The sequence below is a fragment of the Diceros bicornis genome, chromosome 14, assembly GCF_020826845.1.
Source record: "Diceros bicornis minor isolate mBicDic1 chromosome 14, mDicBic1.mat.cur, whole genome shotgun sequence".
NCBI lineage: Eukaryota > Metazoa > Chordata > Mammalia > Perissodactyla > Rhinocerotidae > Diceros > Diceros bicornis.
This window is the reverse complement of record NC_080753.1, coordinates 7440536-7465452: the sequence shown is the minus strand read 5'-3', so window position 1 is coordinate 7465452 and position 24917 is coordinate 7440536. Positions and strand designations below refer to the sequence as shown.

The 24917-nt window shown below is 38.2% G+C and overlaps 1 protein-coding gene across 1 annotated transcript in view; it reads right to left on the bottom strand.

Moving 5' to 3' along the window:
* EYS (eyes shut homolog) overlaps positions 1-24917 on the bottom strand; it is a 1424867-nt gene that overhangs the window by 158997 nt on the left and 1240953 nt on the right. The window contains exon 32 of the mRNA XM_058554077.1: positions 23421-23641. Coding sequence (XP_058410060.1) covers positions 23421-23641 — 221 coding nt within the window. The remainder of the gene's footprint in view (positions 1-23420; positions 23642-24917) is intronic.

The following is a 24917-nucleotide window of genomic DNA, read 5'->3' as shown; positions in this document are numbered from 1 at the left end:
GAGCACAGATGCACCACTTGTCAGGCCATGCTGTGGCGGCCTCCCATATAAAGTGGAGGAAGATGGGCACAGATGCTAGCCCAGGGCCAGTCTTCCTCCGCAAAAAGAGGAGGATTGGCGTGGATGTTAGCTTAGGGCTGATCTTCCTCACAAAAAAAAAAAAAAAGAAAGAAAAAAGACTAATTTGATTCAAGCTTTCAATCAAGACCATTCTATTAACTTAGTTTCAAATAGAGAGAACAGTGCATAATGTTCAAGGAACTAGGTTTAGGTTCTCTACTGGCTTAAAGAGGCAATCTTTCTGCATCTGGGCATTTAAGTAGTGTTCCATAATTCCTAATATATATACATATATACACACTTATACATATATATGTATATATATATATTTTTCCCTTCTACTTTGTGTGGTGTACCTATTATCCCTGCACTCTCATTAGTTCTGATTTTCAGAATTATCCAATGAGAACAATGTGATACCTACAGTAACTTGGGATTTTTTAAATATACTAAAACAAAGTGAGTATTTAAATTCTATTCCTAGTGGAGATTCCATAAAAATATGTCTAATTGACACGGAAAATTAAGAACTCGTCAACGGGGACTTTTAAAACCAGACAGAAGTAGACACAGTTCTGTCAGGAGAAAAGATGAGAATAGAACAATATCTGTTTTACTCAGGTCATTATTACTCATTACCTTTAGTGTACAACTTAAACTCAGTCTGGCCCCTGGCTCCTTGCCCATCTCAACTCTTACCATTCTCCTATAAGCATCCTATATTCTAGGCATATTGATTTCTTTGGAATTCCTCAAACTTTCTAGACTATCTTCCTTCCATACTTTTGCATGTGCAACTCTTTTTTATAGGTAACATTTCTTTTCTCTGTAAATATTCCATTCAGTGACCCTTCCTTCAGGAAGATATTCTTCATTCCGTTCTCAGGCTAGGCTAGGTGATTCCTGCTGCTCATTTCTTATACATATTTCTTTCATTGTCTTTTTATTCACTCATTAATTCATTCAACAAATATATATTGTGTGCATTATACATGCCTTTTATATAATTGTCTGCTGAATATGCCTCTCATCCACCAGACTGTGACCTCTGGAGGTAAGAGACGTACAGTTGAATCTCACTATTTCTGGTACTTATGTTCTATAATGTTGCTATGAACTCTAAATTAGCAAATATTGAACTATTTCTCCCAGGGAAAATATGAAGTTAGGTTCCTGTAGGCTTCTGGTCACATTTTCATCAACCAAAACACTATTTGCGTTATATAGATTCATTTGTCAACATCCATGTAAAGCAAGCCTGTCTCATCAGTGTTGAAAAGCTGCTCTTCTACATAAACTTTTCTCTGTATAACACTTAGGGGGTATTTTAAAAATTGGTCCACAGACTCCTGATCTGCAAACCTGTCTTGCCTGCAAGTTTAATATTTTCTACGTGTATCATCTTTTAAAATGTACAAGCTGGCTGGCACTACCAAAAAAGGGCTCAACATTTTCCTGACCCCGGATTATGTGACTAATTTTCTTTGGCTTTTAGTCTTATAACAATGCTCTTCACTACACTTTTTTTATTGGTGTCATCTCACGAATCCACAAATTTAGTCAGTTTCCTTAGCTTCATCATACACTGTAGATGTTACTTTAGCACTTTCTGGATTGGCCTCACGTGCTGATCAGTGAATTTCTCCTTCCTTTTTCTGAATGTACCATGTTGTTGATCCATTAACATTGACCTCATCCCCAATAGCACCATAACTCATGCCCGAGCAAAACTTATTTAACATGTGACCTTCTTGCACTCAGGAACACTAGACAGCATGTCAGTACTATGTTTGTGGGCATTTTAAACAGTGAATTCACCAACAAAAAGCAAAAAATGTGAAAAATGTGGCACTAAATAGACTACAAAAAATACACTTGTTTATATGGTGAGAGCTGAAACAAGAAAGCAGACTGTCACCTTGTTTGGCCTTCAGGTGAAGTGTGCATATCAGGTGAGTCGAACTTTTCACCACTCTGCACCTGTTGGTGACTGACTGCAAAAACACCATGAGTACTGATGTTCGGGTCTTGAATAAATTTTATCGAGTAAATGAATTTCCAAATATGGAATCCACGAATAATGAGGATCAATGCTATTTTTCTAGTACTAAATAATAGGAGTTCAATAAATGTCTGCTGACAGGACGAAGAGTGCACGCTATGTGCAAAGCTATTTCTCAAGGTTCAATGAATTAAAATTACTTATTAGAAACTATAGACTTGACACATTTTTATACCAAAAAGTCTAAAATGTAAAGAAAAATCTTGTGTGCATACTATATATATTATGCTCTCACTTAAAATATTCTTGAGTGATTTCTTCAAGGCATAGTCTAACCAATCTTTATTCCACATGATATTACAGGATTCTTGATGTGTGTGAAACCATAGAGTACCTTTATAGGTGGTGACCATCTGAAAGAAAAGCACCTAGCATCTCTAAAGTATCACTCTCTCTGGCACAAACAATCAAAAAGTCCTGTTTTTAATAAAAAAATGAAGTCAGTTGAAGGCCATCATGTGCACAACTTACATTTACCATAAAATCTAAGTATGACATAAGGAGAAACAATTCTTTGTGTATGATAATGCTAACCTTTACACAGAAGTCAGAGCAACCCACTGAGACACAGAAACTTTAGGTTGATTTTCGACTAGCAGAGACTTCAAAAACGACACACACTTATCCTCTTGCTTATTTCTCTTTATGTCAAGGACAAAACCTTTCAAAATTTTTGTAGATCTAGTGATGTGGTCTACAGCCGTGGCTAATAGCCAAGCTAATGTGCTAATGTGGGGAATCAAATCTATTGTCATCACCAACTAATGTAATTCATTCATTTATTTAGTCAACAAATATTCAACAAAATATTGAATGCTGACAAAAATTCATTGGAAACATTCCTATATTAAGTGCTAGGAATAAATTAGGAATAAAGCAGGTAGATTCCCTCTCCATGGAGCTAGTAGTCTTCTAGAAGAGGCATACACTCAACAAGTAAAAAGAGAAGTAATAACAGACACAGATTGTGAAGGGTACTAAAGAGGAAGTAAGTTTAGTGAAGGGAAAGAATGATGGCTGTAGTGGTATGGGGGCAGACGTTAGATGGGGTTCTTTAAGAGCTTCATTAAGAAGAGGATTTCTGAACTGAAATGTAACAAAGACAAAAATCTTCCTATGGGAAGAGATGCGGGCAGCCTATTGCAGGAGCAGGAACAGGGAATGGAAAGGTTCTGAGGTTGCTGTGAACTTGCCTTATTTTAGGAACTGTCAAACAGCCATAGTGAGCAAGGAGAGTTGCCAGGAAGTGCTGCTAGAGTCTTGGCCATTGGTAGACTATGCGGGGCCTTGCAGGACAGAGCAAGACGTTTGTAGTTGATTCTAATTATATTTGGAAGCCATTGAAGAATGTTAGAAGGGAGAGGGATCATTATCTGAACTGTAGTTTAAAGAGACTATTTAGGCTGCTGGATGGAGAATTCATGGTGGGGTACAAGTTAGGTGTCAGGGAGACCAGTTAGGAGCTGTTGCAGTAGTTGAGGTAAGAGAAGATGGTGATCTTGATTTGGTTCAAGGCAGTGGAGGTGGAGAAGAGTGTGTGAACTGTCAATATATTATGAACGTTAAATGAAATGGACGTATTGCTGGATTGCAGCGGTGGTGAGAGAAAGAGGGGATGGAGGATTACTCTTAGACTTCTGGCTTGGTTAGCTGGGAAGATGGTGCTGCTATCCACTGAAGAGGGAATATTGCATGTCTGCCTTTGAAACATTCAAATCACATTGGCATTTGGCTTATACAATAAAGGTGATGAAAATGGGCATTACAAGCAGATAGATGGCTTTTAAAGTTATAGGAATGGATTTCTATAGTTATAGGAAAGTTAATGGAATCATCTTTGGAGAGAAAGTAGGGCATAATGAGAAGAGGACCCAGGAGTAGTTCAGAGGAACTTCAATGTTTTAACAGAGAAGAAGGACCTCACATGGTGGTGGAAAGCTTAAACAGAGATAGTGTAAGCAGATCCATGTGAAGAAAAGGGTGTATCTGATTCAGCTAATTTCTTGGGGGCCTGAAACTGGACTGGAACCTCATCTCTACCGTGAACTAGTGAGAATCAATGTGTTCTAGTAGAAGAATCCTCTGTTTTGGACTCATGTAAATTTGGAATCAGATTCCAAGGCTGGAACCTGCTGGCCAAGGGCAAGTTTTCCAAGCTTTCTTCATCTCTTAAACTCCAGGTTTTACTTGTAGGTTTGGTATAAGAGGTAGATACAATGAGGATAAATCTCTTGCTATGGTGTTTTGCGCATAACATGCCCCAATTTTAAATTGCAGGTGCACACAAATGGCGTTAAGAGAGAAACAATTAAATTTTAAAATTTTTAATCAAAAAATTTTGTTACTAAGATGTCCTTTATCAAGCTTATGTACATTAATATTGTGAGACTGGGACAAAGCAAGGAATTTTATCTCAGCATCAGTTTTGTCCATTTGGATTAGCTAATAATAAAAATTATAGCTTAGATTTATTGAGTGTTTTCCATGTGTCCAACACTGTGCTGAACAGTTTAAATATATTAACTCTTTTCATCCAGGTAGCTGCCCTACGAGGTGTGTTATGTTATCATTCCCATTTGACAGGAGAGAAAAACATAACTAGGAAATTAAATAATTTGGTCCAAAATCATCCAGCTAGGTGTGTGATTCTGTTCTTAGCCATTACTTTTACATCTTAGATGATCTCCAGTGTTTCTTCAAAAATATCTCCCTGTATATTCTCTTAATTTTTTTCCCAAATCAACATTTAGGCTTAGAAAAATGTAATAAATACTTGTTTGAAAAAGCAAGAACACCAAGCCATATAGCAAAGCTGTACTAACTCTTGTATTTTACAAAAGGAAGTAAATGATTAAATGGACTGAAAAATAAGTGCAAGAATAGTATATGCAAGGAGAAAACAAACGTTCAATGAACTGCACACTGAGAAATGTGGGAAAGGAGATCTGAGACCTCTCAAATGTGACCCAAGTAGAGTCACTGGTTTGTGTCTTCAAGAACTAATAACACAAAATGGCGTTACTTTAGGCTGCCAGTGCAGCCTATTCACAGGGCCGAGGAGGTGTTTCTGGTTTTAGGCGAGGCAACAGCTTATGGCAAACGTTGACTGGTACGAGGCTTGTCACAGACCATGGGTTTTCTTCCTCTCCTTAAGACTTAGGCTGCAGTGACTGACAACTCAGTGATAGTAGGAAGAAACTTTTATGAGAAGAAAATGGTTTGAATATACTAGTGGAGAAGCTGCCTTTTTAGGAGCTCTAATTTCATTTAAATCTCGTAAACCATAAGCACAACCTAATTACCGATGGTAGGGAAGTATTCATTTCTGGAATCTAATACCTGTAGGATCTATGTTCTGTGACCTGTGGGTCTTTAGTGTGAGTTCCAGGTTCATCTTTCTTGCTACCAGCAGACATTTTCAAAGACTCACCTCCCATCTGTAGGTGGCAGTAAGTTATTACCGTTTTTGTTATTCTGCCCAGTGGAAGGAAGATTAAATCCAGTTTAGAGAAACAGAATATAAGCAGAATATTATTCTACCTTTGGGCCAATATAAAGAACAATAACTCTCAGGTTTTTTCAGTGGAAATTTGATTCCCTCCCCCATTTTAATTTGAGGTAAAGTTGAAATACTTGTGTATTCTCAGCGGACTCTCCTCTAGCGAGGAGGCATTTATGTTCACATCAGGCTAAACAAACCTAGAACAAGAGAGTAAAGGGTTTTGTATAAATCAGCAGCTCAAGAAACCCACTGTTTCTTAAGGTGCTGTGTCTAAGCAAGATGAGTTCAGATCTTAAAGCCTGCTGTTAGATTTACATGAAGCAATGGCATTTTGCTTTCAAGTATATGCATACAGAACATCAAATAATTATTCTTCCAAATACACAATAAAAAAAGATTTCTTTCTAAATCACTCAATGATTTCCATCCTCAGTGTTTAAAAGAAACAAAAACCCACCACACAACAAAAGGGAAAGGCATTGTTAAGTTGCAGCTCTTTTCTGCAGCGTCTTCTGCCCTGTGTTTGTTCATATGCAAAGCATGCTTCCTCACAGATGGAATCCACCAGTCCTCGCCATTAAGGGAAACACAGCAGGACCCAGAGAGGATTTGTTGAAGCTGAAAACCGACTTTATAATTTAGCTCAGAGTCTTGAAGCAGCATAAGTCACACTATAAATCAAAACACCAGACCCACAAGTGTAAGGCAACTAGAGTGAAACATGAATTTCCCCCTCATACTTCTCCTCTTGTTAGTACAATTAAAACAACAACCAGCTCCTTTATTGCTTGTGATTTAGCAGTTAGCCAAGTAAAGTGACAATTTCAGGCTACAGTAGACAGAGCCATAGAATAATGAAAACACAGCCGATAAGGTAAGGCAATTGCTGTCATGTTATGCCAACAGACACTGCCAGGTTTCTAAAATAAAACAATCCTTCCACCATGGTGAATACTTTGCACTTTTGCTTAGCGTAGCTTCCTGGACACTACCTATTGGAGTAAGCCAGATTATACTTCTGTCATCTGTTTTTGAATTCCTCTACAAAAATTTAATTGAGGCCACAGAGATTAAGTTGGCTATTTCTTTTAATGGCTTGGGGGTATACACTTAACATCACCTTGCCTGTGCTAGCAGAGTGCTTTTGGCCTACAAGAGCCTTTCTATTCGTGTATTTACTATATACAGGGCAGGATTCTTACTTTGTATGAGATAGCCCACTATCGATAAGCATTGTTCCTCCACTAGAATCATGAAGGCAGGGACTTGTCGTTTTCCCGTCTTTGTTGTAGCAGCTAGCAGAAGAAAAGACAGTGTGATGCCTACGTGTTAAAATGAAGGATTTTCTGCCCCAGCGTTCCCAATCTAATAGGTAGCATTTATGCACTGTTGTAATTCTTATTTTTGAGTGGTTTGTTGTCAGTTTCAACAAAATGGTTCAAAAATTCAAAATGCATTTTATTTTTGATGAGCAGCGGAGGTTTAACCCTTTAACAAGCATTCAGGTACCAAATTGTCCTCTTTCTTTCCTGAAAGTCAACTGGTAATGTAACAGGCCAGGGCAACGTCTGCAGGGCGACGTTTAACAACTGGTTCATGGGCAAGGACCTCTATTCGTTCCAACTCCAATTATTGCATAAATCATTTTCTTGTGGAGATGAAAACGGTGGCTGTGTCGTTTGGATTGATTGACCTGACTTCATAAAAACCTAAATAGCTTCATGGTTTAGCTTTTGGACCTGGCTTGGTGTTTGTAAGATCTAGAGGAATAGCTGGAATCTTCTTTTCATAACCAGGAGCTAGAAAGAAGGAATAAGTTAGATCCAGAAGATGGAGCCTGTAACAGAAAATATCACGTGTACCATGTGAAAAGGATCTGATGATTTAGCAAAACATGGAAAAGACACGTGACATAGGATTCAAACAGACTTGGGCTCAAATCCCAGCTCAGCCACTTCTTCTGTGAACTTGAATAAGCTCTTTAACCTCTTTGAACTTCAGTTTCCTTATTTTGTAAAATAGGGGCTGTAATGCCTACTTTAAAAATGTACATCAACTACAGAGATAAAGTATTCAGCGCCATTCACAAAACATAGGAAAGCACTTAAAAAGTGGTAGCTGCCCAAAACAACAGCTATGGCAGTAAGAGTCTTTTCAGTAGAACTTTCTATAGGATGCAGCAGAGGCTAAGCCGACTGCCTGAGGCTAGCTATTTTTATTATCATCTGCCCCTCTCCCAGGGGGTTATCTGGAAAAAGTATAGAGGTAGCCCATATGGTGCTAAAGGACAATAGGACATGTTTTAAAAACTCTGGTTTAGCTACATAATAGGATTTCCCTGAAGGGGAGAGAGAGAGAGGCAGTGACTTAATGACACTGGCAATGCTACCCAATGATAACAAGAATTTACCTCGCTTTGAACATCTGCATCAAAAGCACGGATGTGAGTCTGACACAAGTGAGTATTAAGCAAGGCTGGAGAATTTTTTTGGACTTTTGATCACTCACCATGTTTCAGTAGGTTCTGAATCTCACCATTTAAATAAATCTGTGAATATTTTGGAAACGTGGCCAGTCTGTAATTAATCCCCACGGGCAGTACAGAAGCTGCTTGTCCAAAACAAAATGAGCCTTCACATTCTTTCTTTTTCAACCTCCTGCACCCATATAATAAAATGTCCTTGCATTTGGATAGTGCTTTGCAATTTAAAGCATTTCCACACAAATAGTTTTATTTTAGTCTCTTACACCTCTGGAGAGTTGGCCCAGTCGGCACTGGTATCTTCTCCATCTTATGGGCAAGAAACTGAGGACTGGGGAGATGAAGTGACTTGCTCCAAATCACATAGTGTTTAAGCAGCAGTGTAAGTTAAAAAAATTCCTCCGCAGTGTTTAATAAGGTTGACTTTGCAGCTTAGTTTTAGGTTAAACTGTCTAAGACTGTGCTGTCTTGGAATTACTGCCTCATGATGGCTATTTTTTTATTCTGCTTTCACTAATTATAATAAAAGGAGACCTTTCTAGCATGAAGATGTGTGAACCTTCCATACTTACCTGCTATTTTATATCTGCTATTTCAGTTTGGCATTTCTCTGCTTTTTCTAGGAATATTCTCTGAAAAAGGCCCGCAAAGATATCCGAAAAATATTATGGATGCAAAGATTAGAAGAGAGCTTTTGTTTAAAATAAGGATGTGGTAGCTCATACTATAATATTTTCAAGGACAAATAAAATACTTTATTTCTGTAGTCTTGCTTGTGGCGTGTTTGTCTACATCTGAGAAACAACAAAAGAATCACAGCTGGATTTGCAGACACATCTAATGGGGGAAAATGCAGGGGTATGTCTGGAAGCATTTTTTTTTTTTCTTATTCTAAAAAAGGGAACTAAAAAATAAAAGTACCTATGGAATTGAGATGGGAACAGGAAAAGCAAGTGTAGGAAGATGGATAACCTTTGATGTCAAGCTGATTTCTCATATCTATGTGGTCCAATTTCAGTCTGAATATTAGCTATGAGAGCTGCAGTCCCCTGTTCTACAAGGCGAGAGAGGTGAAGGCAGAATATTTCAGAGATTTCTCAAAACTCTAATAAAAATCTCTCCTGCTAGATGACCCCTGGTAAACCTCAGTCTTCTTTTCAGTCAAAAGCTCCCCAAGACGGGCTCAGGAAGGATGACGTTCACCACTATGAAGTCTCCAGTCAGCCATGTTAGGCAGCTGAGAAATTTCATTGGATTTTTTCCTTACTTGGCAGTTTTAGATGTTTTAGTCTCTAATGCAAATCGAACAGAAGAACTTGGTAGGAATATGTGAAAATTAGGTCTATATTACATTAAATGTGCTTTTGGTTGTATATAAGTAACATGTAGTATTTACCTAATGGTGTGATATATCAAAACTGAGTTGTGAAGTGTATAGTATGAATTTCATGCATTCCACTTATACTTCTGTGTATGTTGTGCTTATGCTTATGGTTTCATAGTGGTATGTTTTTCAGTGGTACATCAATAGGTACAATTCTGATACCAGCACTTATACATTACACTACGGTTTCCTCGTTCCCCTTAAAGTTCTTGAGTATAGGGTTTGTCCTATTTATTGTACTATTTTTATGCCTTGCAAAATGACTAGCATATAGTAGGTGCTTACTATATGAAAACTTCAGAAAAACAGATTTAAGGTATCTCTAACCCAGCTTTCATGATTTTGGGTTTTAAAGGAGAGCATGAGGATTTTTTTGTTTATTTCATATCTACTGTATAAGTTCTGGGCAAAAAGAATAACCTAATGGGTTTCTGTATTAACTAATAGAGAGTGATAAATATTCTGTATATTCCCTGTAATTATTATGGGACCCTTAAATAATCTCATGCAGTTTTATTTTGTTCTTGAAGCACGTATCATTATGAGAAAAGTAAAACAAAGATTTGAAGCTAAACAAAGATTGCAGGATCAATGATAAATGGAAAACCCTATCTTCCACACCTTTATTGGCTCAGCATATTTGCAGTGATCACTCCAAGTACGTGGGGATTGGACACCAACCAGTGTCTTTGAGAACCCCTGCTCCTCATCCCCACAGGACCAGCTCATAGTTTGTGGGGCCCAGTTCAGAGGAAAATGCAGAGACTCTAGCTGGAAAAGCAGAAGAAAAGCTTTGTGGCAGTCTCTTTCTCAGTCAGTATTGTGTTCTTTCTTTATTATTAATGCCACACTTCCTCAGGCACGAGGGTACTCACGGGAGAGTGCAGACCTCACAGGTCTCCACAGACACACGGGACCCTGTCCCGTGGTCAGTGCCCCGGGTGTGTTGTGTCCCCAACCCTGACTCACCCTGTGCCCACACCCAGGCCCCTGCCAGGGGTGGAGGTGACAGTGGCTACTGGGTTGGGGCAGGGACGCAGGTGACTGAGAACGTTTCCTGGAGACGTGGGGAGGTGGTAGGACTGCAGGACTCCAAGGCCCTGGCACATGCTCCATTGTCTCATCTTACTTCACTCACAAAAGCCAAAATCAAAGATAATATATTAGGAATTTCAAGATGGCAGCATCAGAGCAAGAAGCCTGTAGTGCAGGCCTTTTTAGCATTATTCCCTGTGCAGCTGCAAAGGCCTCCCACCCATGATGCCAGCTGGGTCCCCAGGACAGCAAGTCTACGGATGACGGAGCACATCTCGCTGTTGGAGAAGAAGTGATGCCTTTCTCCTCAGTCCTGACGCAAGAGGGCTGATGCTGCCTTTCTCATTCTCCATTGTGATTATCTCCTTACTTGGTCTTCATTTCAATCTACTTTCTTTTATATAAAAATAATGAGGGAAAGGAAAGTGGACAAGCAATTCTGATAAAGTATAATTTATAGCGGTAAATTGTGCAAATATAATATGAATGCATGTCAAGTTTTATTTAACTCCATAATTAATGAGGGAATCAGTAAGATATCAAAACTAATTTAAAGAATATTTGAGAAGCAATATTAAGATTGCTGGATTAGATATGAAATTGGTTAATGTCTAACAGGGCAATAAAGTGTAACATTTAGGGTACTTGTTCACTGGAAATAAATTTTTCTCATCTTCATCTGACAAAAATCTACAAGGTAGCCTCTGCCCCTACAAAGTTGTAAAATAGATGACAGAAAGGCAAGCCCACCAGTGGAGAACTGCACTCCAAGAACATCCAGGGAATCCCTTCTGCCTGTTCCAGGTTGAGGATGATTCATCTGCCAACATGATGTGCCACATCCTAGCGTTCTCTGAATTTTTACTTCCTCTGACTAGAATATTAAAAGACTTTCTCAGTTGCTCTCCATATGCACAGAAACAGATGTTTAATACACACAATGGTAGAGTATAAAATAAAAAATATTTCTCAATATGCTTAAATGAGCATGCATTTAGATTTCCCTTAATGCTTAGTTTAGATGATGTACTTCCAGACTACAAACAAGAGCATTGGAAGGGCCTTTCGATTCTTAGATATTTAGAATTAAAATTGTCTGGGTGATCTTCAGTCAAATGAGAAAAGAAGCTCAGGAAGGACTTGTGCCCACATCACAGAGAAGAGGCCATATGAGACTTGAACTAAGTGTTTACCATTGTTCTCCTCTTGGGGCGTCCCCAGTGGTTCCGCGAAGCCCCATTTCATTTGGAGATAAAGTGTCCATTCATGTCTACATCCCATACAAGGTGTACAGTGGTTCATCCTCTGTTCAAGGGAAATTTCAAGCATCCAGGACTCCTGAATGTGACAGTGGGTGGTCCACGTTCAAGATCAGCGAGGTACTGAGTCCCCTTCCCTCTGTCCTGGCCCTAAGACAAAGGTCCTTCTTCTTTCCACTTCAATAAATCTCTATTCTTTCGACTCCTGTCCTCTCCACCATCCCTTCTCCAGCCCAGTCCTCTCTCTTTCTTGGGAGCAGAAAACGTCACTCTGTAATCATGGATAGAAATATTTGTGGCTCACATTTAGGACTAGAATAGTTTTGAGGCTTTAATTTCTGTTTCCGTGGGGTAGATTGGGGAAGGAAATAAAAAAGCCCTAGAGCATTTGTAAGAGAGCAAAGGGGAAAGAATTTAGTTGGGTGAATATTCAGGTATAACCTTAACACATAGTTCTAATGTCCAGATAATTTTCTACCTCAACACCAACCTCCGATATTTAGGCATGATTTTCTGTCACTTCTAGTGAATTTAAACTGTATTTGTCATAAGCCCTATGAATCTAGGACTGAAAAGAGAAAACTGCATATTTTGATGCCTGTGGCAAGTTAAGTCAGGAATGAAGAAAAGATTCTTGGAACTGAAGCGTACAAAACTCAGCATATATTCCCAATTGTTGTTGTACAACCTTCGCTTCGGAAGTCTTTTAAAAGTAGAAAAAATTCCACTCATCAGACCTTGTTTGTATCATTTGATGCAGCATTTCCTTACACTGCTTCTGAGAAAGAGTGTTCTGCGTGATGTTAATAGGTATTCCTGGAAAAGTGTTTTTTTCAGATGCAATAAGTTTAGAAACTTCTATTAAGTAGAGTTAAATGAGTTATTTTCCACAAGAGTTCTTTAACATGTTGAAATACATTTTGAAACTCCAAGAGGGGAATGGGGCATGTGACATTTCATGAATTTGTTTCAGAAAAATTTGCCCTCTCCCACCTTTTTCTCTGAAGAATGCTTATTAGTATATCTTGAAAAAGAGCTTTGGAAATCCTTGTCTAGTTTAATCCCCTCTTTAGGCAAACAGTGAAAGTGAAGTCCAGAAGTGTTAGTGGCACACTTGAGAGAAGGAGAAGATGCAGATCTCTTGCCTGTTAGATGAGTCTGCAAGGACAAAGCCATAGTTTTTGTATATAGCCTAGTCCTTATGTGTAATTCCCAAGTCAGAGAACTGCTGAAAATAGTTACCAAATTACTTAGTTTGGACAACTAACTTTTTTGTGTGATGGAGGAAATAGTTGATGTATATTGCAAAGTTTAGGACAGAGAGCATTGACTTAAAGTCTAGAAGATTATGATTTATCCTGACTCTGTTATCAATGTTGACTTGAACAAATCTCTTAACTCACGTATACCACATTTTTCTATTTGTGAAACAGAAATCTGAATCTATGTTCCAAAAATATTTTATGTATTAACATCATTTTAAGATAAAAGCATATCAGAAGAATGCCACTATATCATTTTCCAAAACAAAGACAGTACTTGGTAATTGTTGGGTCCATAGCAATCAGCACTGTTAATACCTGGACAGTACTTGTTTGAAGCACTTTTGAGTTTTAATGTCAACAAACAATAACCAAATTTATTTTTTGTCTAGTCTTTATACTCTCAAGTCTTTAGCAAATTTTCACTTTTGGCTCCAAATCACTTGAGGTTTAGGTAGGCAGGTGGGAACAATTTTCACTTCATTTGCCTGGAATAAAAGGTTAAGCAACTTTCCTAAGGTACGTACTACGCCAGCAAATGGCCCAGGAACAAACGTAAAGCTTGGGAACTTTGTCTACTGTTGAAGCAGAAAGATCAGTTTGTTTTCTTTCTAAATTAATTATTTAAACTCCTCATTTTAAGCATTTTGCAAACCTAAGCCAAGATATTCCGGATATCTCACATTTTATTCCAGCTTTAACTTTGCTCTGTTTTCATTTTGTTTGTCAAGCTTTTCACACAATTTTAACAGTGGCATGTCTAATTATATGTAAAAATCATAGTGATTAACACAAGTTACCAAATCATTTTTGTTTTGGTGTACAAATGCAATGTGTAAGTGGTAAGCCATGTAGATTTAAAATAAGAATAAATGCTTCTAGTTACAAAACAAACCAATTTTAACATATAACTGCCTGCTAAAAAGCCGTTAACAAATAGATTTTGAAGGGAAGCAAAATAGTCAAGGAAAACATTAGCAGCTCATATTTTGCTTGCTTGTTCTTTGAAGTAGAGAAGAAAAAAACTGTTAGCATTCTATTAGAAAAGGAGAGGAAAGAGAGTTTTCAGATGAGATTTAAGCCAGAGAGGTCTCTTATGCCCAGGCAGATCAATCAGGGTAAATGAGTTCTCCATGTATTATTACCTAAGGGTAGAGAAAATTGAAGATGAGACTTTTCCCCCTACTTGTTTGACCTTGCTGCATAAATATAATGTAAAAAATATGTGTGGAATTTGATAGTGGTCTTTTCCATTAGTCAAACCTTGAAACATTTAACTCTTTGAGACTTTTCAAATTTGATGTACATGACACAATTTCTTCCATGTTTAATCTCATTTAAATATAATTGCGTTTGCAATCATGACTTCAGTGGAACTCTGATTTGCAGAAGACCTAAATGCTTTCTGCCCTGTAAAAACAAATGCCCAACCCTTGTTGCTGCACTCAAGGATGGCAGCAATAAAAGTGGTTAGAAAATCAATTTAAGCTGCATTTATACTTTACCAAGAACCCTGTGACACTTACGTTGGTAAGAGTTATGCTTTCCAAATGTGGGATCCACTTTTATAAGCAGCTAAAAACCCTGCAGCTTCAGTCCCACTCTCCAAGCAAGAATAAATGACCCCACATCAATCCATTTTCACAATACCTGGCACTTGTAGAATGCGGGAAAGAAATGAGATCAAAAAGATAAACAACAGGCTGTGAAATCTAGGCTGTTTTAACCTAAGACTGCCCTTTAAATGTATAAATGAAAAAACACATTTTATTCCGCATTCCTTAATGTTTTACAAACCCAAGATTATCATCAGCAAGAGAGTATGTAGAAAAAGATTCCACGTCTTATCCATCTTGTAAATCCTGTGCTCATCCCACTACTTAGCACAAAGAGGGCACTCTGCAAACGCTTGTAGCATGAAAGAAGGGATGGATGGATGGCCTTAAAGATACACAGATCTCATTCTAATCAACAGACTTGGATTACAATAATTCCTAAACATGGATATGGCAGGAAAAAATTTACCAAAATATTTTGTTGTGTTGTATTGCATTTTTTCTAAGGAATAAGGAGCTAAAACTTGCCTGTTTCTTCTTTTTTCCTAATATGTAGCATTGGCATATTTCCTTTTCATACCATGGAAGACCTAAATGGGTCTATTTTTCTAAGTATTCTTTTGTTTATGATTACCTCCAGCTTGTTACACTTTAGGGAAAGCAGAGGGGTAGCACTGAGCAGCTGGGACTTCTGTCTCTTGGTAATGCAGAAGCTGGCTGGTGTTCAGAAAAAGTTCGAAACTTAGAAATAAAACAAAAGGATTATTTCATGTTCTTTCAATGTCACACTAGCGTACTATCTAACAGGCCTGCTCAAGGATTACATAATTCTCTAGAAGAATGCACTTTTATCCAGCTCACTATTTACTATTGATTGGGCCCAGACTCTGCGAAGTTACATGCTAACTTGTAGATTTTTGTCTGATGGAGATGCAAATGAGCACAGACTGGTAGAAAAGAAAACCACAAAAATTACATTTTATTCCTTTGTAGGATACTCACCAATTTTATCTCTAACCTAGCCATCTTATTTCAGCATTCATTCAGAGCCTGTATATCCTCAGTCTCTCGAATTCTCTTTCAACCAGCTTTACCATCAAGCTGGTTCCCTCATTAATAAGATAAGTAAATCTTTGGCATGTGTTCATATATTTGTATGAAAGCCAGGTTTATAACTTTTTGAAGATTCTAGGACTCTGCCTAAGACAATGGCCTGTTGCCCAGAGGTGAGTCTAGATTTTTTGGAGCCCAAAGCTTCTAGAATTTTTGGTATATAATCCTTTATAACAAAAAGGATACAAAAGTACATATACGAAATCGTGTATAAAAGTGAATATTTATTTAGAATGAGAAAAGAAATCACAATAAATTACAAGGACACTGGGAGATTCAGGTCTCTTTCTCTGAAATCTCTTTAGGCTCTTCACAGGAAATTCTTACGTGGAAATGTCTCCTGATTGCAACATGGTTTCCCCTCCAAAAGAGACCTGTAACAACCCAATGCAATTCCTAGCAAGTCCCAGGTCTCAGAAAGACATGTGCAAGGTGGGGTCCTCTTAAGCTTCATTAGTTTCAGAGTAAACTAGCTCTGCTACTGGGTGCGGGGCCACTAGCAGGTGAGAAGTTGTGGAGCATAAGTCTGGGGGAGCGAAACCGGAGAACATTTCTCCCCTCAACCAACTGGGCCATGGAATGGCCCCCTGTGCAGGGCTTGGTGAAGACTCACAAATGCATATGTCAAGAGATCCAGCACAGAGCTTCTGTCACAGGGACAATATATGGAACCATAATGGCACCCGTTAATAAGAAAACCTTTGAATATTTTCAATCAAATCCCTCTTGCCCCAAGATAGCCTCAAATCTGGAGAAACTAGAAGCAGAAGTGGGACAGAGAGGCATCAAGAGGAACACATCACATTCCTTCCCCACTCAAATTCTTGAACTGGTGGTCTATCCAACTAGGCAGGGGACTGGTGATCACTAAAGTAGATATGAGACAGAAGTTTTAAACTGGAGTAGGTTGAACCAGATGCTTATAACATGTGAACATGAATGGAAGGCTCTGGAACTTGCATGATATTACATTAAGGGAAAGGAAAGATAGATCCTACAGAGCATGTTTGACATCAGTGACTGGAGAGAAAATAAAACTTTTTATATTTGCACCCCATAAAGTTTAAACTGCTTTTTTGTTTTTGCTGAAGAAGATTGGCCCTGAGCTAACATCTGTCACTAATCTTACTCTTTTTGCCCTGAGCTAACATCTATGCCAATCTTCCTCTATTTTGTATGCGGGTTGCCACCACAACAAGGCTGCTAATGAATGGTGTAGGTCCGTGCCCAGGAACTAAACTCGGGCTACTGAAGGGGAATCTGCCCAACTTAACCACTAGGCCATGAGGCCAGCCCCTAAACTGATTTTAATTAACAGGATACATAGATAAATGCCTTAAATGCTGAATTAATTAACACAATGAGAGAAATGGGGAAAACCACGTATGCCTCTAAGTTTTTACCTGACACCTGGTTAGATATTTTCCGTTTTCCCCTTGTTTCTAGCAATAGGGATTGCCTACAATTGAGATGTTTGGATGCTCACGGACAAACTTTTACAGCTGAAAATAATCTACCAAATAGAAATTAGTCCTCTAGTACAAGAGACACTTAAATTCCAAGTACAATGTCAAAGATGTTGACTGCAGACAGAAAGCATAGCAACTAAGAAGAAAGTTTGAATATTTGAAGATGTTATTAGTCTAAATGTGTGATGAGACATTGATCTGAAATACGCTCTTTTTTCCCTTGGTATTTAGAAGACTAGGGTAGACTGCTGAGCTAGATTAGGGGTCATCTGGCCTGGATACAGAGTAACAACTAAAACCACTCAGCAGGCTATGCTAGCTACATGCCACCGAGAAATGACAACGAAGACAAGCAGACATTTTGTGAGGGGTTGCCGCTCATCACAGAACAGTTGGAAAAGCTAAGACACAAAGCCTAATTTTTTGTACTCTGTAATAGTTGTTACTATTGTAATTTCAAATCCAATTTATGGTTCCTACCTCATTTTGAAGTGTTGAATGATTTGAAAACTAAATACCTCAGAAATCATGGAAAACGACTTCTATCAATGTCAAAAAAGATATCTATGAAATTGAGATAATACAGAAAACTGGATTGAAAAAAGAATGAAAGAAACCAGCTTTCACTTCTATTCACACTGGATACTGAGAACAATGAAAGTTCCCTAACGCTAAGAAATACATACATTTTTTTTTTCGAGATTGCTTGTTATATTTAATTATATGTGTCAACTTGACTGGGCCACAGGATGCCCAGATAACTGGTTAAATATGATTTCTGGGTGTATTTGTGAGGGTGTTTCCAGAAGAAAGTAGTATTTGAATTGGTAGACTGAGTAAAGCAGATGGCCCTTCCCAATGTGGATGAGCATCATCCAATCCCTTCAGGATCTGAATAGAACAAAAAATGGAGGAAGGCTGAATTTGCTCTCTGCCTGACTGCTGAGCTATGACATCGGTACCCTCTTACCATCAATGTTCCTGGGTCTTAGCCTTCAGACTTGTACTGCAATCTACATCACTGGGTTTCTTGGGTCTCCAGCTTGTAGGTGGCAGATTGTGAGACTTCTCAGCCTCCATAATTGCATAAGCCAATACCTTATAATATCTTTATGTTTTATATATATATAAAACATCTCTTAACATGGAAAAATTAAATTGAGTTGGATTTTCTTAGTTGATGGAATAAAACTATTTTATTGAGCTGTTGCCCTAGTTCAGTGGTCTGCAAACTATGGCCCTTGGGCCAAATCCTGCCACCCACCTATTTTTATAAATAAAGTTTTATTGGAACACAGCCACATCCATTCATTTACATATCTTTAATGCCTGCTTTGGTGTTATAATAGCAGAGTTCAGTAGTTGCAGTGCAAAGTTTAAAATATTTGCTATCTGACCCTTTACAAAAAAATTTGCTGACCCCTGCTCTAGCATGTGGAGATTAGCACTGGTTAGTGATGAATAAAAGCAATGAGAACAATTAGAGGCACAGAAAGCACATTCATGCACGTATGGGAATTATTGCCTTTCAATGCATGATGAAATACATTCGCACACACTTAGCTCTTGGTAAAAATTAAGACTAAGTGTAAAATTCGCTTCTCAGTAATGATTTACCATAATGTCAGTGAGGAACGTTTTTAGTGCAGTGCTTGTGTAGGGTATATTCCCAGACCGGATGCTCCTTTTTAATTATTGTTTAACCTATTTTAAAACATTTGGCACCAAAAGGAGAAAGTGTATTAAACATTATCTGTTTGATTTGCTAACCTTCCTGTGCCCTTTTGGAAACAGCTTGTTGCAAGTCCATAGAGATTTGGATACTCAGAATAACACTTCTGTGTCGCTTTTCTAGACTGAATTTCACTACATGCAATTTGGGTTTCTCTGAAATGAGCAACCACAGGGGTTTGAAAATTCTAGCCCAGATTTAAAATGACATGAAGAAACGTTGGCTACTGTCCAGAAGCATCTGACGGCACTCAAAGCAGAATGACATTTGCTCAGTAAAGCTGCTGAAATGTTACTCCCCTTAGTGCTTTTAACAGGAAAACCGTCTTCTGGTGAGCAGATTACCTTCATAGACTGTGTAGGGACAGCACTTAATAGCAGTTAATAATGTCAACCAAGCTACTACAATTAGTCATGATTTTGTTCACACATAGCTACGTCACTATATTTTATTCCCCAACCTTTAGATAAGAGTCTTTGGGAGAGACTAGAACAATTAAACTGTGATGAGAAATTACTATTTGCATTTTCAAGTAAAAAGACCATGCACACAGCCCACAGTATTAATGCATTAGCATCTCTATGTCTTGAGACAGAAAAGCAGAGAGGTAAAAACGCCTTCTTGTCTTTGCAAGACGGCTCTTTCGTCCTGAAAATAGACGGTCTATTACTTTGAAAATAAAATAATAAAACTTGCAGACCTAAAAAGAATTCCCTCAGGCACTTTGTCCATTCCCTTTGGATTCAGAAAAGCTGAATATTAATGTATCCTATTTAAATTGCTCTGCTATTTTGACAGCTGTCTTGCATCCAGTCTCCCTTTTGGGGAAAATTGGAGAAAAGAGAAGAGGAGTTTAGAAGTATGCCTGGCTCGGCTCAGGAGTGAGATCAAGTCTGATGGCATGAACAGACCCAAAGGGTGAGAAAGCTTGGAAGAGAAAGTTTGGAAGATCTTGGAGACATCCATTTTATGATGTGGCAGCATAAAGAGGAAAGGAACCTTTGACTTTGGCCAACAACGTAGATGGGAAGCGAGTTGCCAAAGGCATTAAGCCAGTTCAGATCCATTTGTCAAAGTTAGGATGGGGCTCAGTAGCAGTTTCTCTAGGTTCCTTGGTTGGGAAACTTGACACCATTCAGTGTAGTCCAAGTGTGAGCATGTGTCTGCTGGGGGCAGGGTGTTGGTCATGGAGGTGCTTTTAGGTGACCTACTTCTTAGATCTGTCTTGTTCTCGATGGACTGAAGCTGCTCATGGCCTCACTGGGAGTCCTCCTTCAGTATATAACTGGTTCTCCTTTTGGTTTACTATACAGACTGCTGGAGTGCTCTATGTATGGTGAGGTATTGGTGCTTACACAAAACAAAGAAGAGTGACAGACAACATTCTTATTCTGACGATGTTCCCTGTGGCCCTATAGTGCTCTGTGTTCTTGTATTAAACTTTTGACCTCCTAGGAGCTGTACTATGAAGCTTCAGAGACGTCTATTTTTGTTTTGTTGTACTGACACTGATCAACTCCAATGTTTCATGGTTTCAGCGTGCACAGAGAGATGCACACCAATGGAAGTCATAGCTGCCATGGAGCAGCATGTCCTGGGTGCAATGCAAGAGGTAGTTTATGGGAGTTAAGCTTTGGGAATAAAGATAGAAATCATATTGTTCATAAGATGTGAAGAAGTGTTTTATTTCTTGGGTACACAGCCGGCAAGTCTCCATTTGGATAGCAATAAAAAGGCACATATAGATCTGGAAGACCTTGACCAGCACATGCCAAAACAGTTGACTTTTGAGTGGATTTCTCTGGAGTAAAGGTTGAGAGGTTGACAAATGGATGTGGAAGGTCAGAATAATGTATGTGACGGAAGACAAATATGTTTTTGTGGAAAATTCAACCTAGGGTCTGAAGAGCTGATAAAGCTTCACACTAGAGTGAAACTTCCTTGTGTGCAGGATGGTGTCTTGAACATACACCTTTGTTTCACGTACTCCTTGGCTCTTAGTTGCCCCCCAGCCAATGTTTGTTGATTCATTCTCTAAGAGAATGAACCTATAAAGTATAAATCAACCTAGCACTGCTTATTTCTATCCTACTAGGGTGACTATCTTTACTTTTATTTTCAAACACGTAGTAAATAAGTAAGACTGGAAAAAATGTGAGGTTCTTTAATTTATGCAAATAAGAGGTTATTTTATTTAACATGTACTTGGCATACAATATCTCAGATAATTAATGTTCTAAAGTAAAACTAACTCTCACTGCTTCTCCAAGTTGGCAATGTTAGACACTTCTGCAGAAAATTAGAGTGTATTTGTTTTCTATTGCTGCATAACAAAATTACCACAAAATTAGCAGCCTAAAAGAGCACACATTTATTATCTCACATTATTATCTTATTATCAGGCATTATCATTTCCGTGAGTCAAGAGTCTGGATGTGGCTTAACTAGGTCCTCTGCATAAGACTCTCACAAGCTTCAGTCAAGGTGTTAGTCAGGTTGGGGTCTCATCTCAAGGGTTAGCTGGGGAAGGACCTGCTCCTAAGCTCATGTGGTTGTTGGTAAACTTTAGTTTTTTGCAGTTGTAGAACTGAGGGCTTCAATATTTGTTGGCTGTCTGCCAGCGGCCACTCTCAGCTCCTCACAGGTTGTTGGCTGCAGGCCACTCTCAGTGCCTTGTCACATGGACCTTCCCCAAATTGCTACATGCTTTAACAAAGCCAGCAAGAGAGAGAGTCTCCTTCAAAGATGCAGCTCACAATCCTATGTGATCTAATCACGGAAGTGACATCCCACCACCCTATCCTGTTGGTTATTTTGTTGGCTAAAAGCAAGTCACAGGTCCCACCTACACTGACGGAGAGGGGATCATGCAAAGGCTTGAACACCAGGACAGAGGATGATGGGGACTATGATACAGTCTGTTCACCACATATAGGAAGAGGGAAAACACAATTCTTGTCACTTCTATAATTCCATCAATGGTAAAACTTCATTGACAATATTTATTTAGGTTAAATGACCAAATATTTCAGACATTGGAAAGGCAGTAGGAGAAGTTTTTCCTATTTCTATTTCACTTAATTAGGCAAAAATACAAGTTTTTCTGCAGGGTTCTCAAGGTTGTCTTGCTGGATAATTTTTGCATTATTATAATTTTAAAAACAATTGTTATTAATGGGTTCATTATAAAACAAAATACTTATTAAGTAAAGCCCTGATTTTGTTTCCTTCAGAAAAGTGAGCATGACCAAGGAAGTTATCTTCCCTCTTAGCCTCAAAATGCTCTCTCTCAAAGTCCTTTCAAACTTGATCTGTTTTATACTTTCCCTTCATGAAATAAGTCTATATTCCTGTTGTTATTTTACAAATGTGTAAATCAAGTCACAGACTCAGACACAGTTAATCAGAAGGAAAAGTTTTAGACACTCTAAGAGCTGATCTCTTCCTTTTCCTCTAATCCATGCTTTTCCTCAAATTTATTACGGTCAGTCTGTGATTGTCTAGTACATATATCACCTTGACTTTATCCTGGCTGTCCATTCCTCTGTTCCTTGTCTTTGCCATTTGAGTCTCTCTCTCTTTTTTCGTTTTCTATTCCAGTGATTACTTTCAGAGCCCTTCTCTGTTCGCCAGTTCCTATCCCACTGTTTTGATGGAATTTTTCTCTTCCCCACACTACACATAGCGGTGTTTACTTTTACAGAGTCATTAACTGCTTGATAGCTTGCCCCTTAGAGACACTGAGGTGAATTAATTAAGATATTTCCTGTGAGATTTGGTCAATTTTTCCTTGACTTGAATTATTGTAATCTGCACATGTTTCAGCTTCCACTCTGCCATTATCTGTAGCTCAGAAATAAAGATTTCTCAGAGGACTGAAGAAATTTGGGAATATGTTCTACACTGTCTAAATGAGACTCCCTCAGGGTCAATTCACTTAAGACATTTTAGTGGAGCAGAAAGCAATTTTAATTAAGATCTCCTTGAGCTTATAAGCATGATGAATCTTTACTTCAAGGAGGAAAAATGTATATAGGATTGCAAATAAAAAGAAGAAATAGATATAGGTATTTTTTCTCCATCTCTAATCTTAGAGATCTAAGTAGATCATTTTTTTGAAGATGAAGCAAAAAAAAAAAAAACACAATAAAAATTAATATGTCAAAACCATTATCAACAAATGGTAATCTCTCATCCATATTTCCAAAAAGTAGAACTCCTTGGTAAACTTACACTTGGATCCATTTGAAATTGTCAAAATCAGGTCCAGTTGCCTAGTTATTTTCAGAGGTCAGGAATCTCTTGGCACTGGAGCCACAGCATAAAAATTCCTTTGAGCAAACAAGTACCCACCACGTGTGTGCATCACCAAGGGGGTGCATAAAAAACTTGGAAGTTCTAGACCTTTCTTTTCATCACTCAGATGACAATACTGCTGGCTTTTGTCATTTTTAGAATTTGGAGTCATGCAATATAGGCTTGAGATCAGGAGGCTGGTACTAACCTGATGCAGGTGCCATTGTTGTGGCATAGATGATGAGCACACCAAGGGACATGGCAGTTCTCAATGTTCTTTCCATGAAGTGCTTCATCAATGATGAAGAATTCCTTGTCGTTCACTTGAAGCTCTCGAATGCAGCCCTTGAACCCATAAATGGGGCCTGCATTCTTATGGATCTTAACATTTGCAGGGACATGGCCAAGGAACATTGACTCAAAATGTACCTAAGGGAAAAATAACAACAAAAAATCTTCTTATAAAGTGTTGTCAGATTACAGGGGAAAGACCTAGGATGTTTTGTTCCGTAATTGCACACTTTAATGTGTTCTGTGTAAAAAAGTTTGCAATTATTGTCTAGTTTTGCCATCTCTACTAGGTCGTAAGATAAGTTACTTTAAAAAAGTGCCCAGATTTTACATTTCTTTTGTATCTCTCACAATATCTAATAAAATTTAGTACCAAAAATGGGCATTCAAAAAAATTTGCTGATTGATTACTTCAAAATGTACTTTGGAACTCAAGTGTTTGCAATTTAATGTGAACATTACCAAATAATAACTGATGAAGAAAATGAAGCCTTGTTAATTAGTTATTGTTAGAGATTGAACTGTGTCCCCCTACAATTCATATGTTGAAGTCCTAACACCCAGTACCTCAGAACGTGATCATATTTGGAAATAGAGCTTATACTCACAGACAAGGATGATGATAGAATCACTTCCATGATATAAACTGCTACTTGATCTCTTTTTTCCTTCCCTCAGCAACATATATACATTCAATCGAATTCATTTAGATGTACATACAATGCAACTGCCCTCAAGAGGACTTTGTGAGCTACAATGGGAGTCTGGATGAACTGGTAATGAGACTGATCTTTAGGGGTGGTGGGCATATGACAGGCAGATGCAGTAGCATTTGTGCAGTTTACGTCGCTGATGTCCTTATCCCCAAAACACACTCACACAGTCCAAGCTGACGTGGGAAAGTATTTAAATTGGTATTACCGATACATTAAAATGGAAAATTTGCAAGAATTCAAAAACTAGAGCCACATAATTAAGTTAGGACTCTGTGGGGAGGAGAGAATGGGAGATGCCCAGTAATATCACTTGATATTTATGCTAATATGTTCCGACTTAACGCAAATGTACTTTTAGAGAACAGAAGCATGTGCAATTCTAGGAACATCAAAGCAGCTCCATGACCCATAATAGATCAAACTAATTCTATTATTTGAGCTCTTGTTCTTTTTTAGTGACTCAGGCTCTGCTCCTAAAGGCATTCCTTAATTATTTTTTTCTGAGTACTTCATATAGGACTCAGATATATAGTCACCCAGAGGATGACTACCTTTGGGTAGAGTGGGGTGGAATATTCAAGATGTTAATAGAGCCCTCATGAAGCATAGGAGTACATCTGTTTGTTCTCACATCCTTTCTCATATGCTAATTCATTTATATTAATTACTCTAACAAGCTATTAGCAGAGCTTTTCACA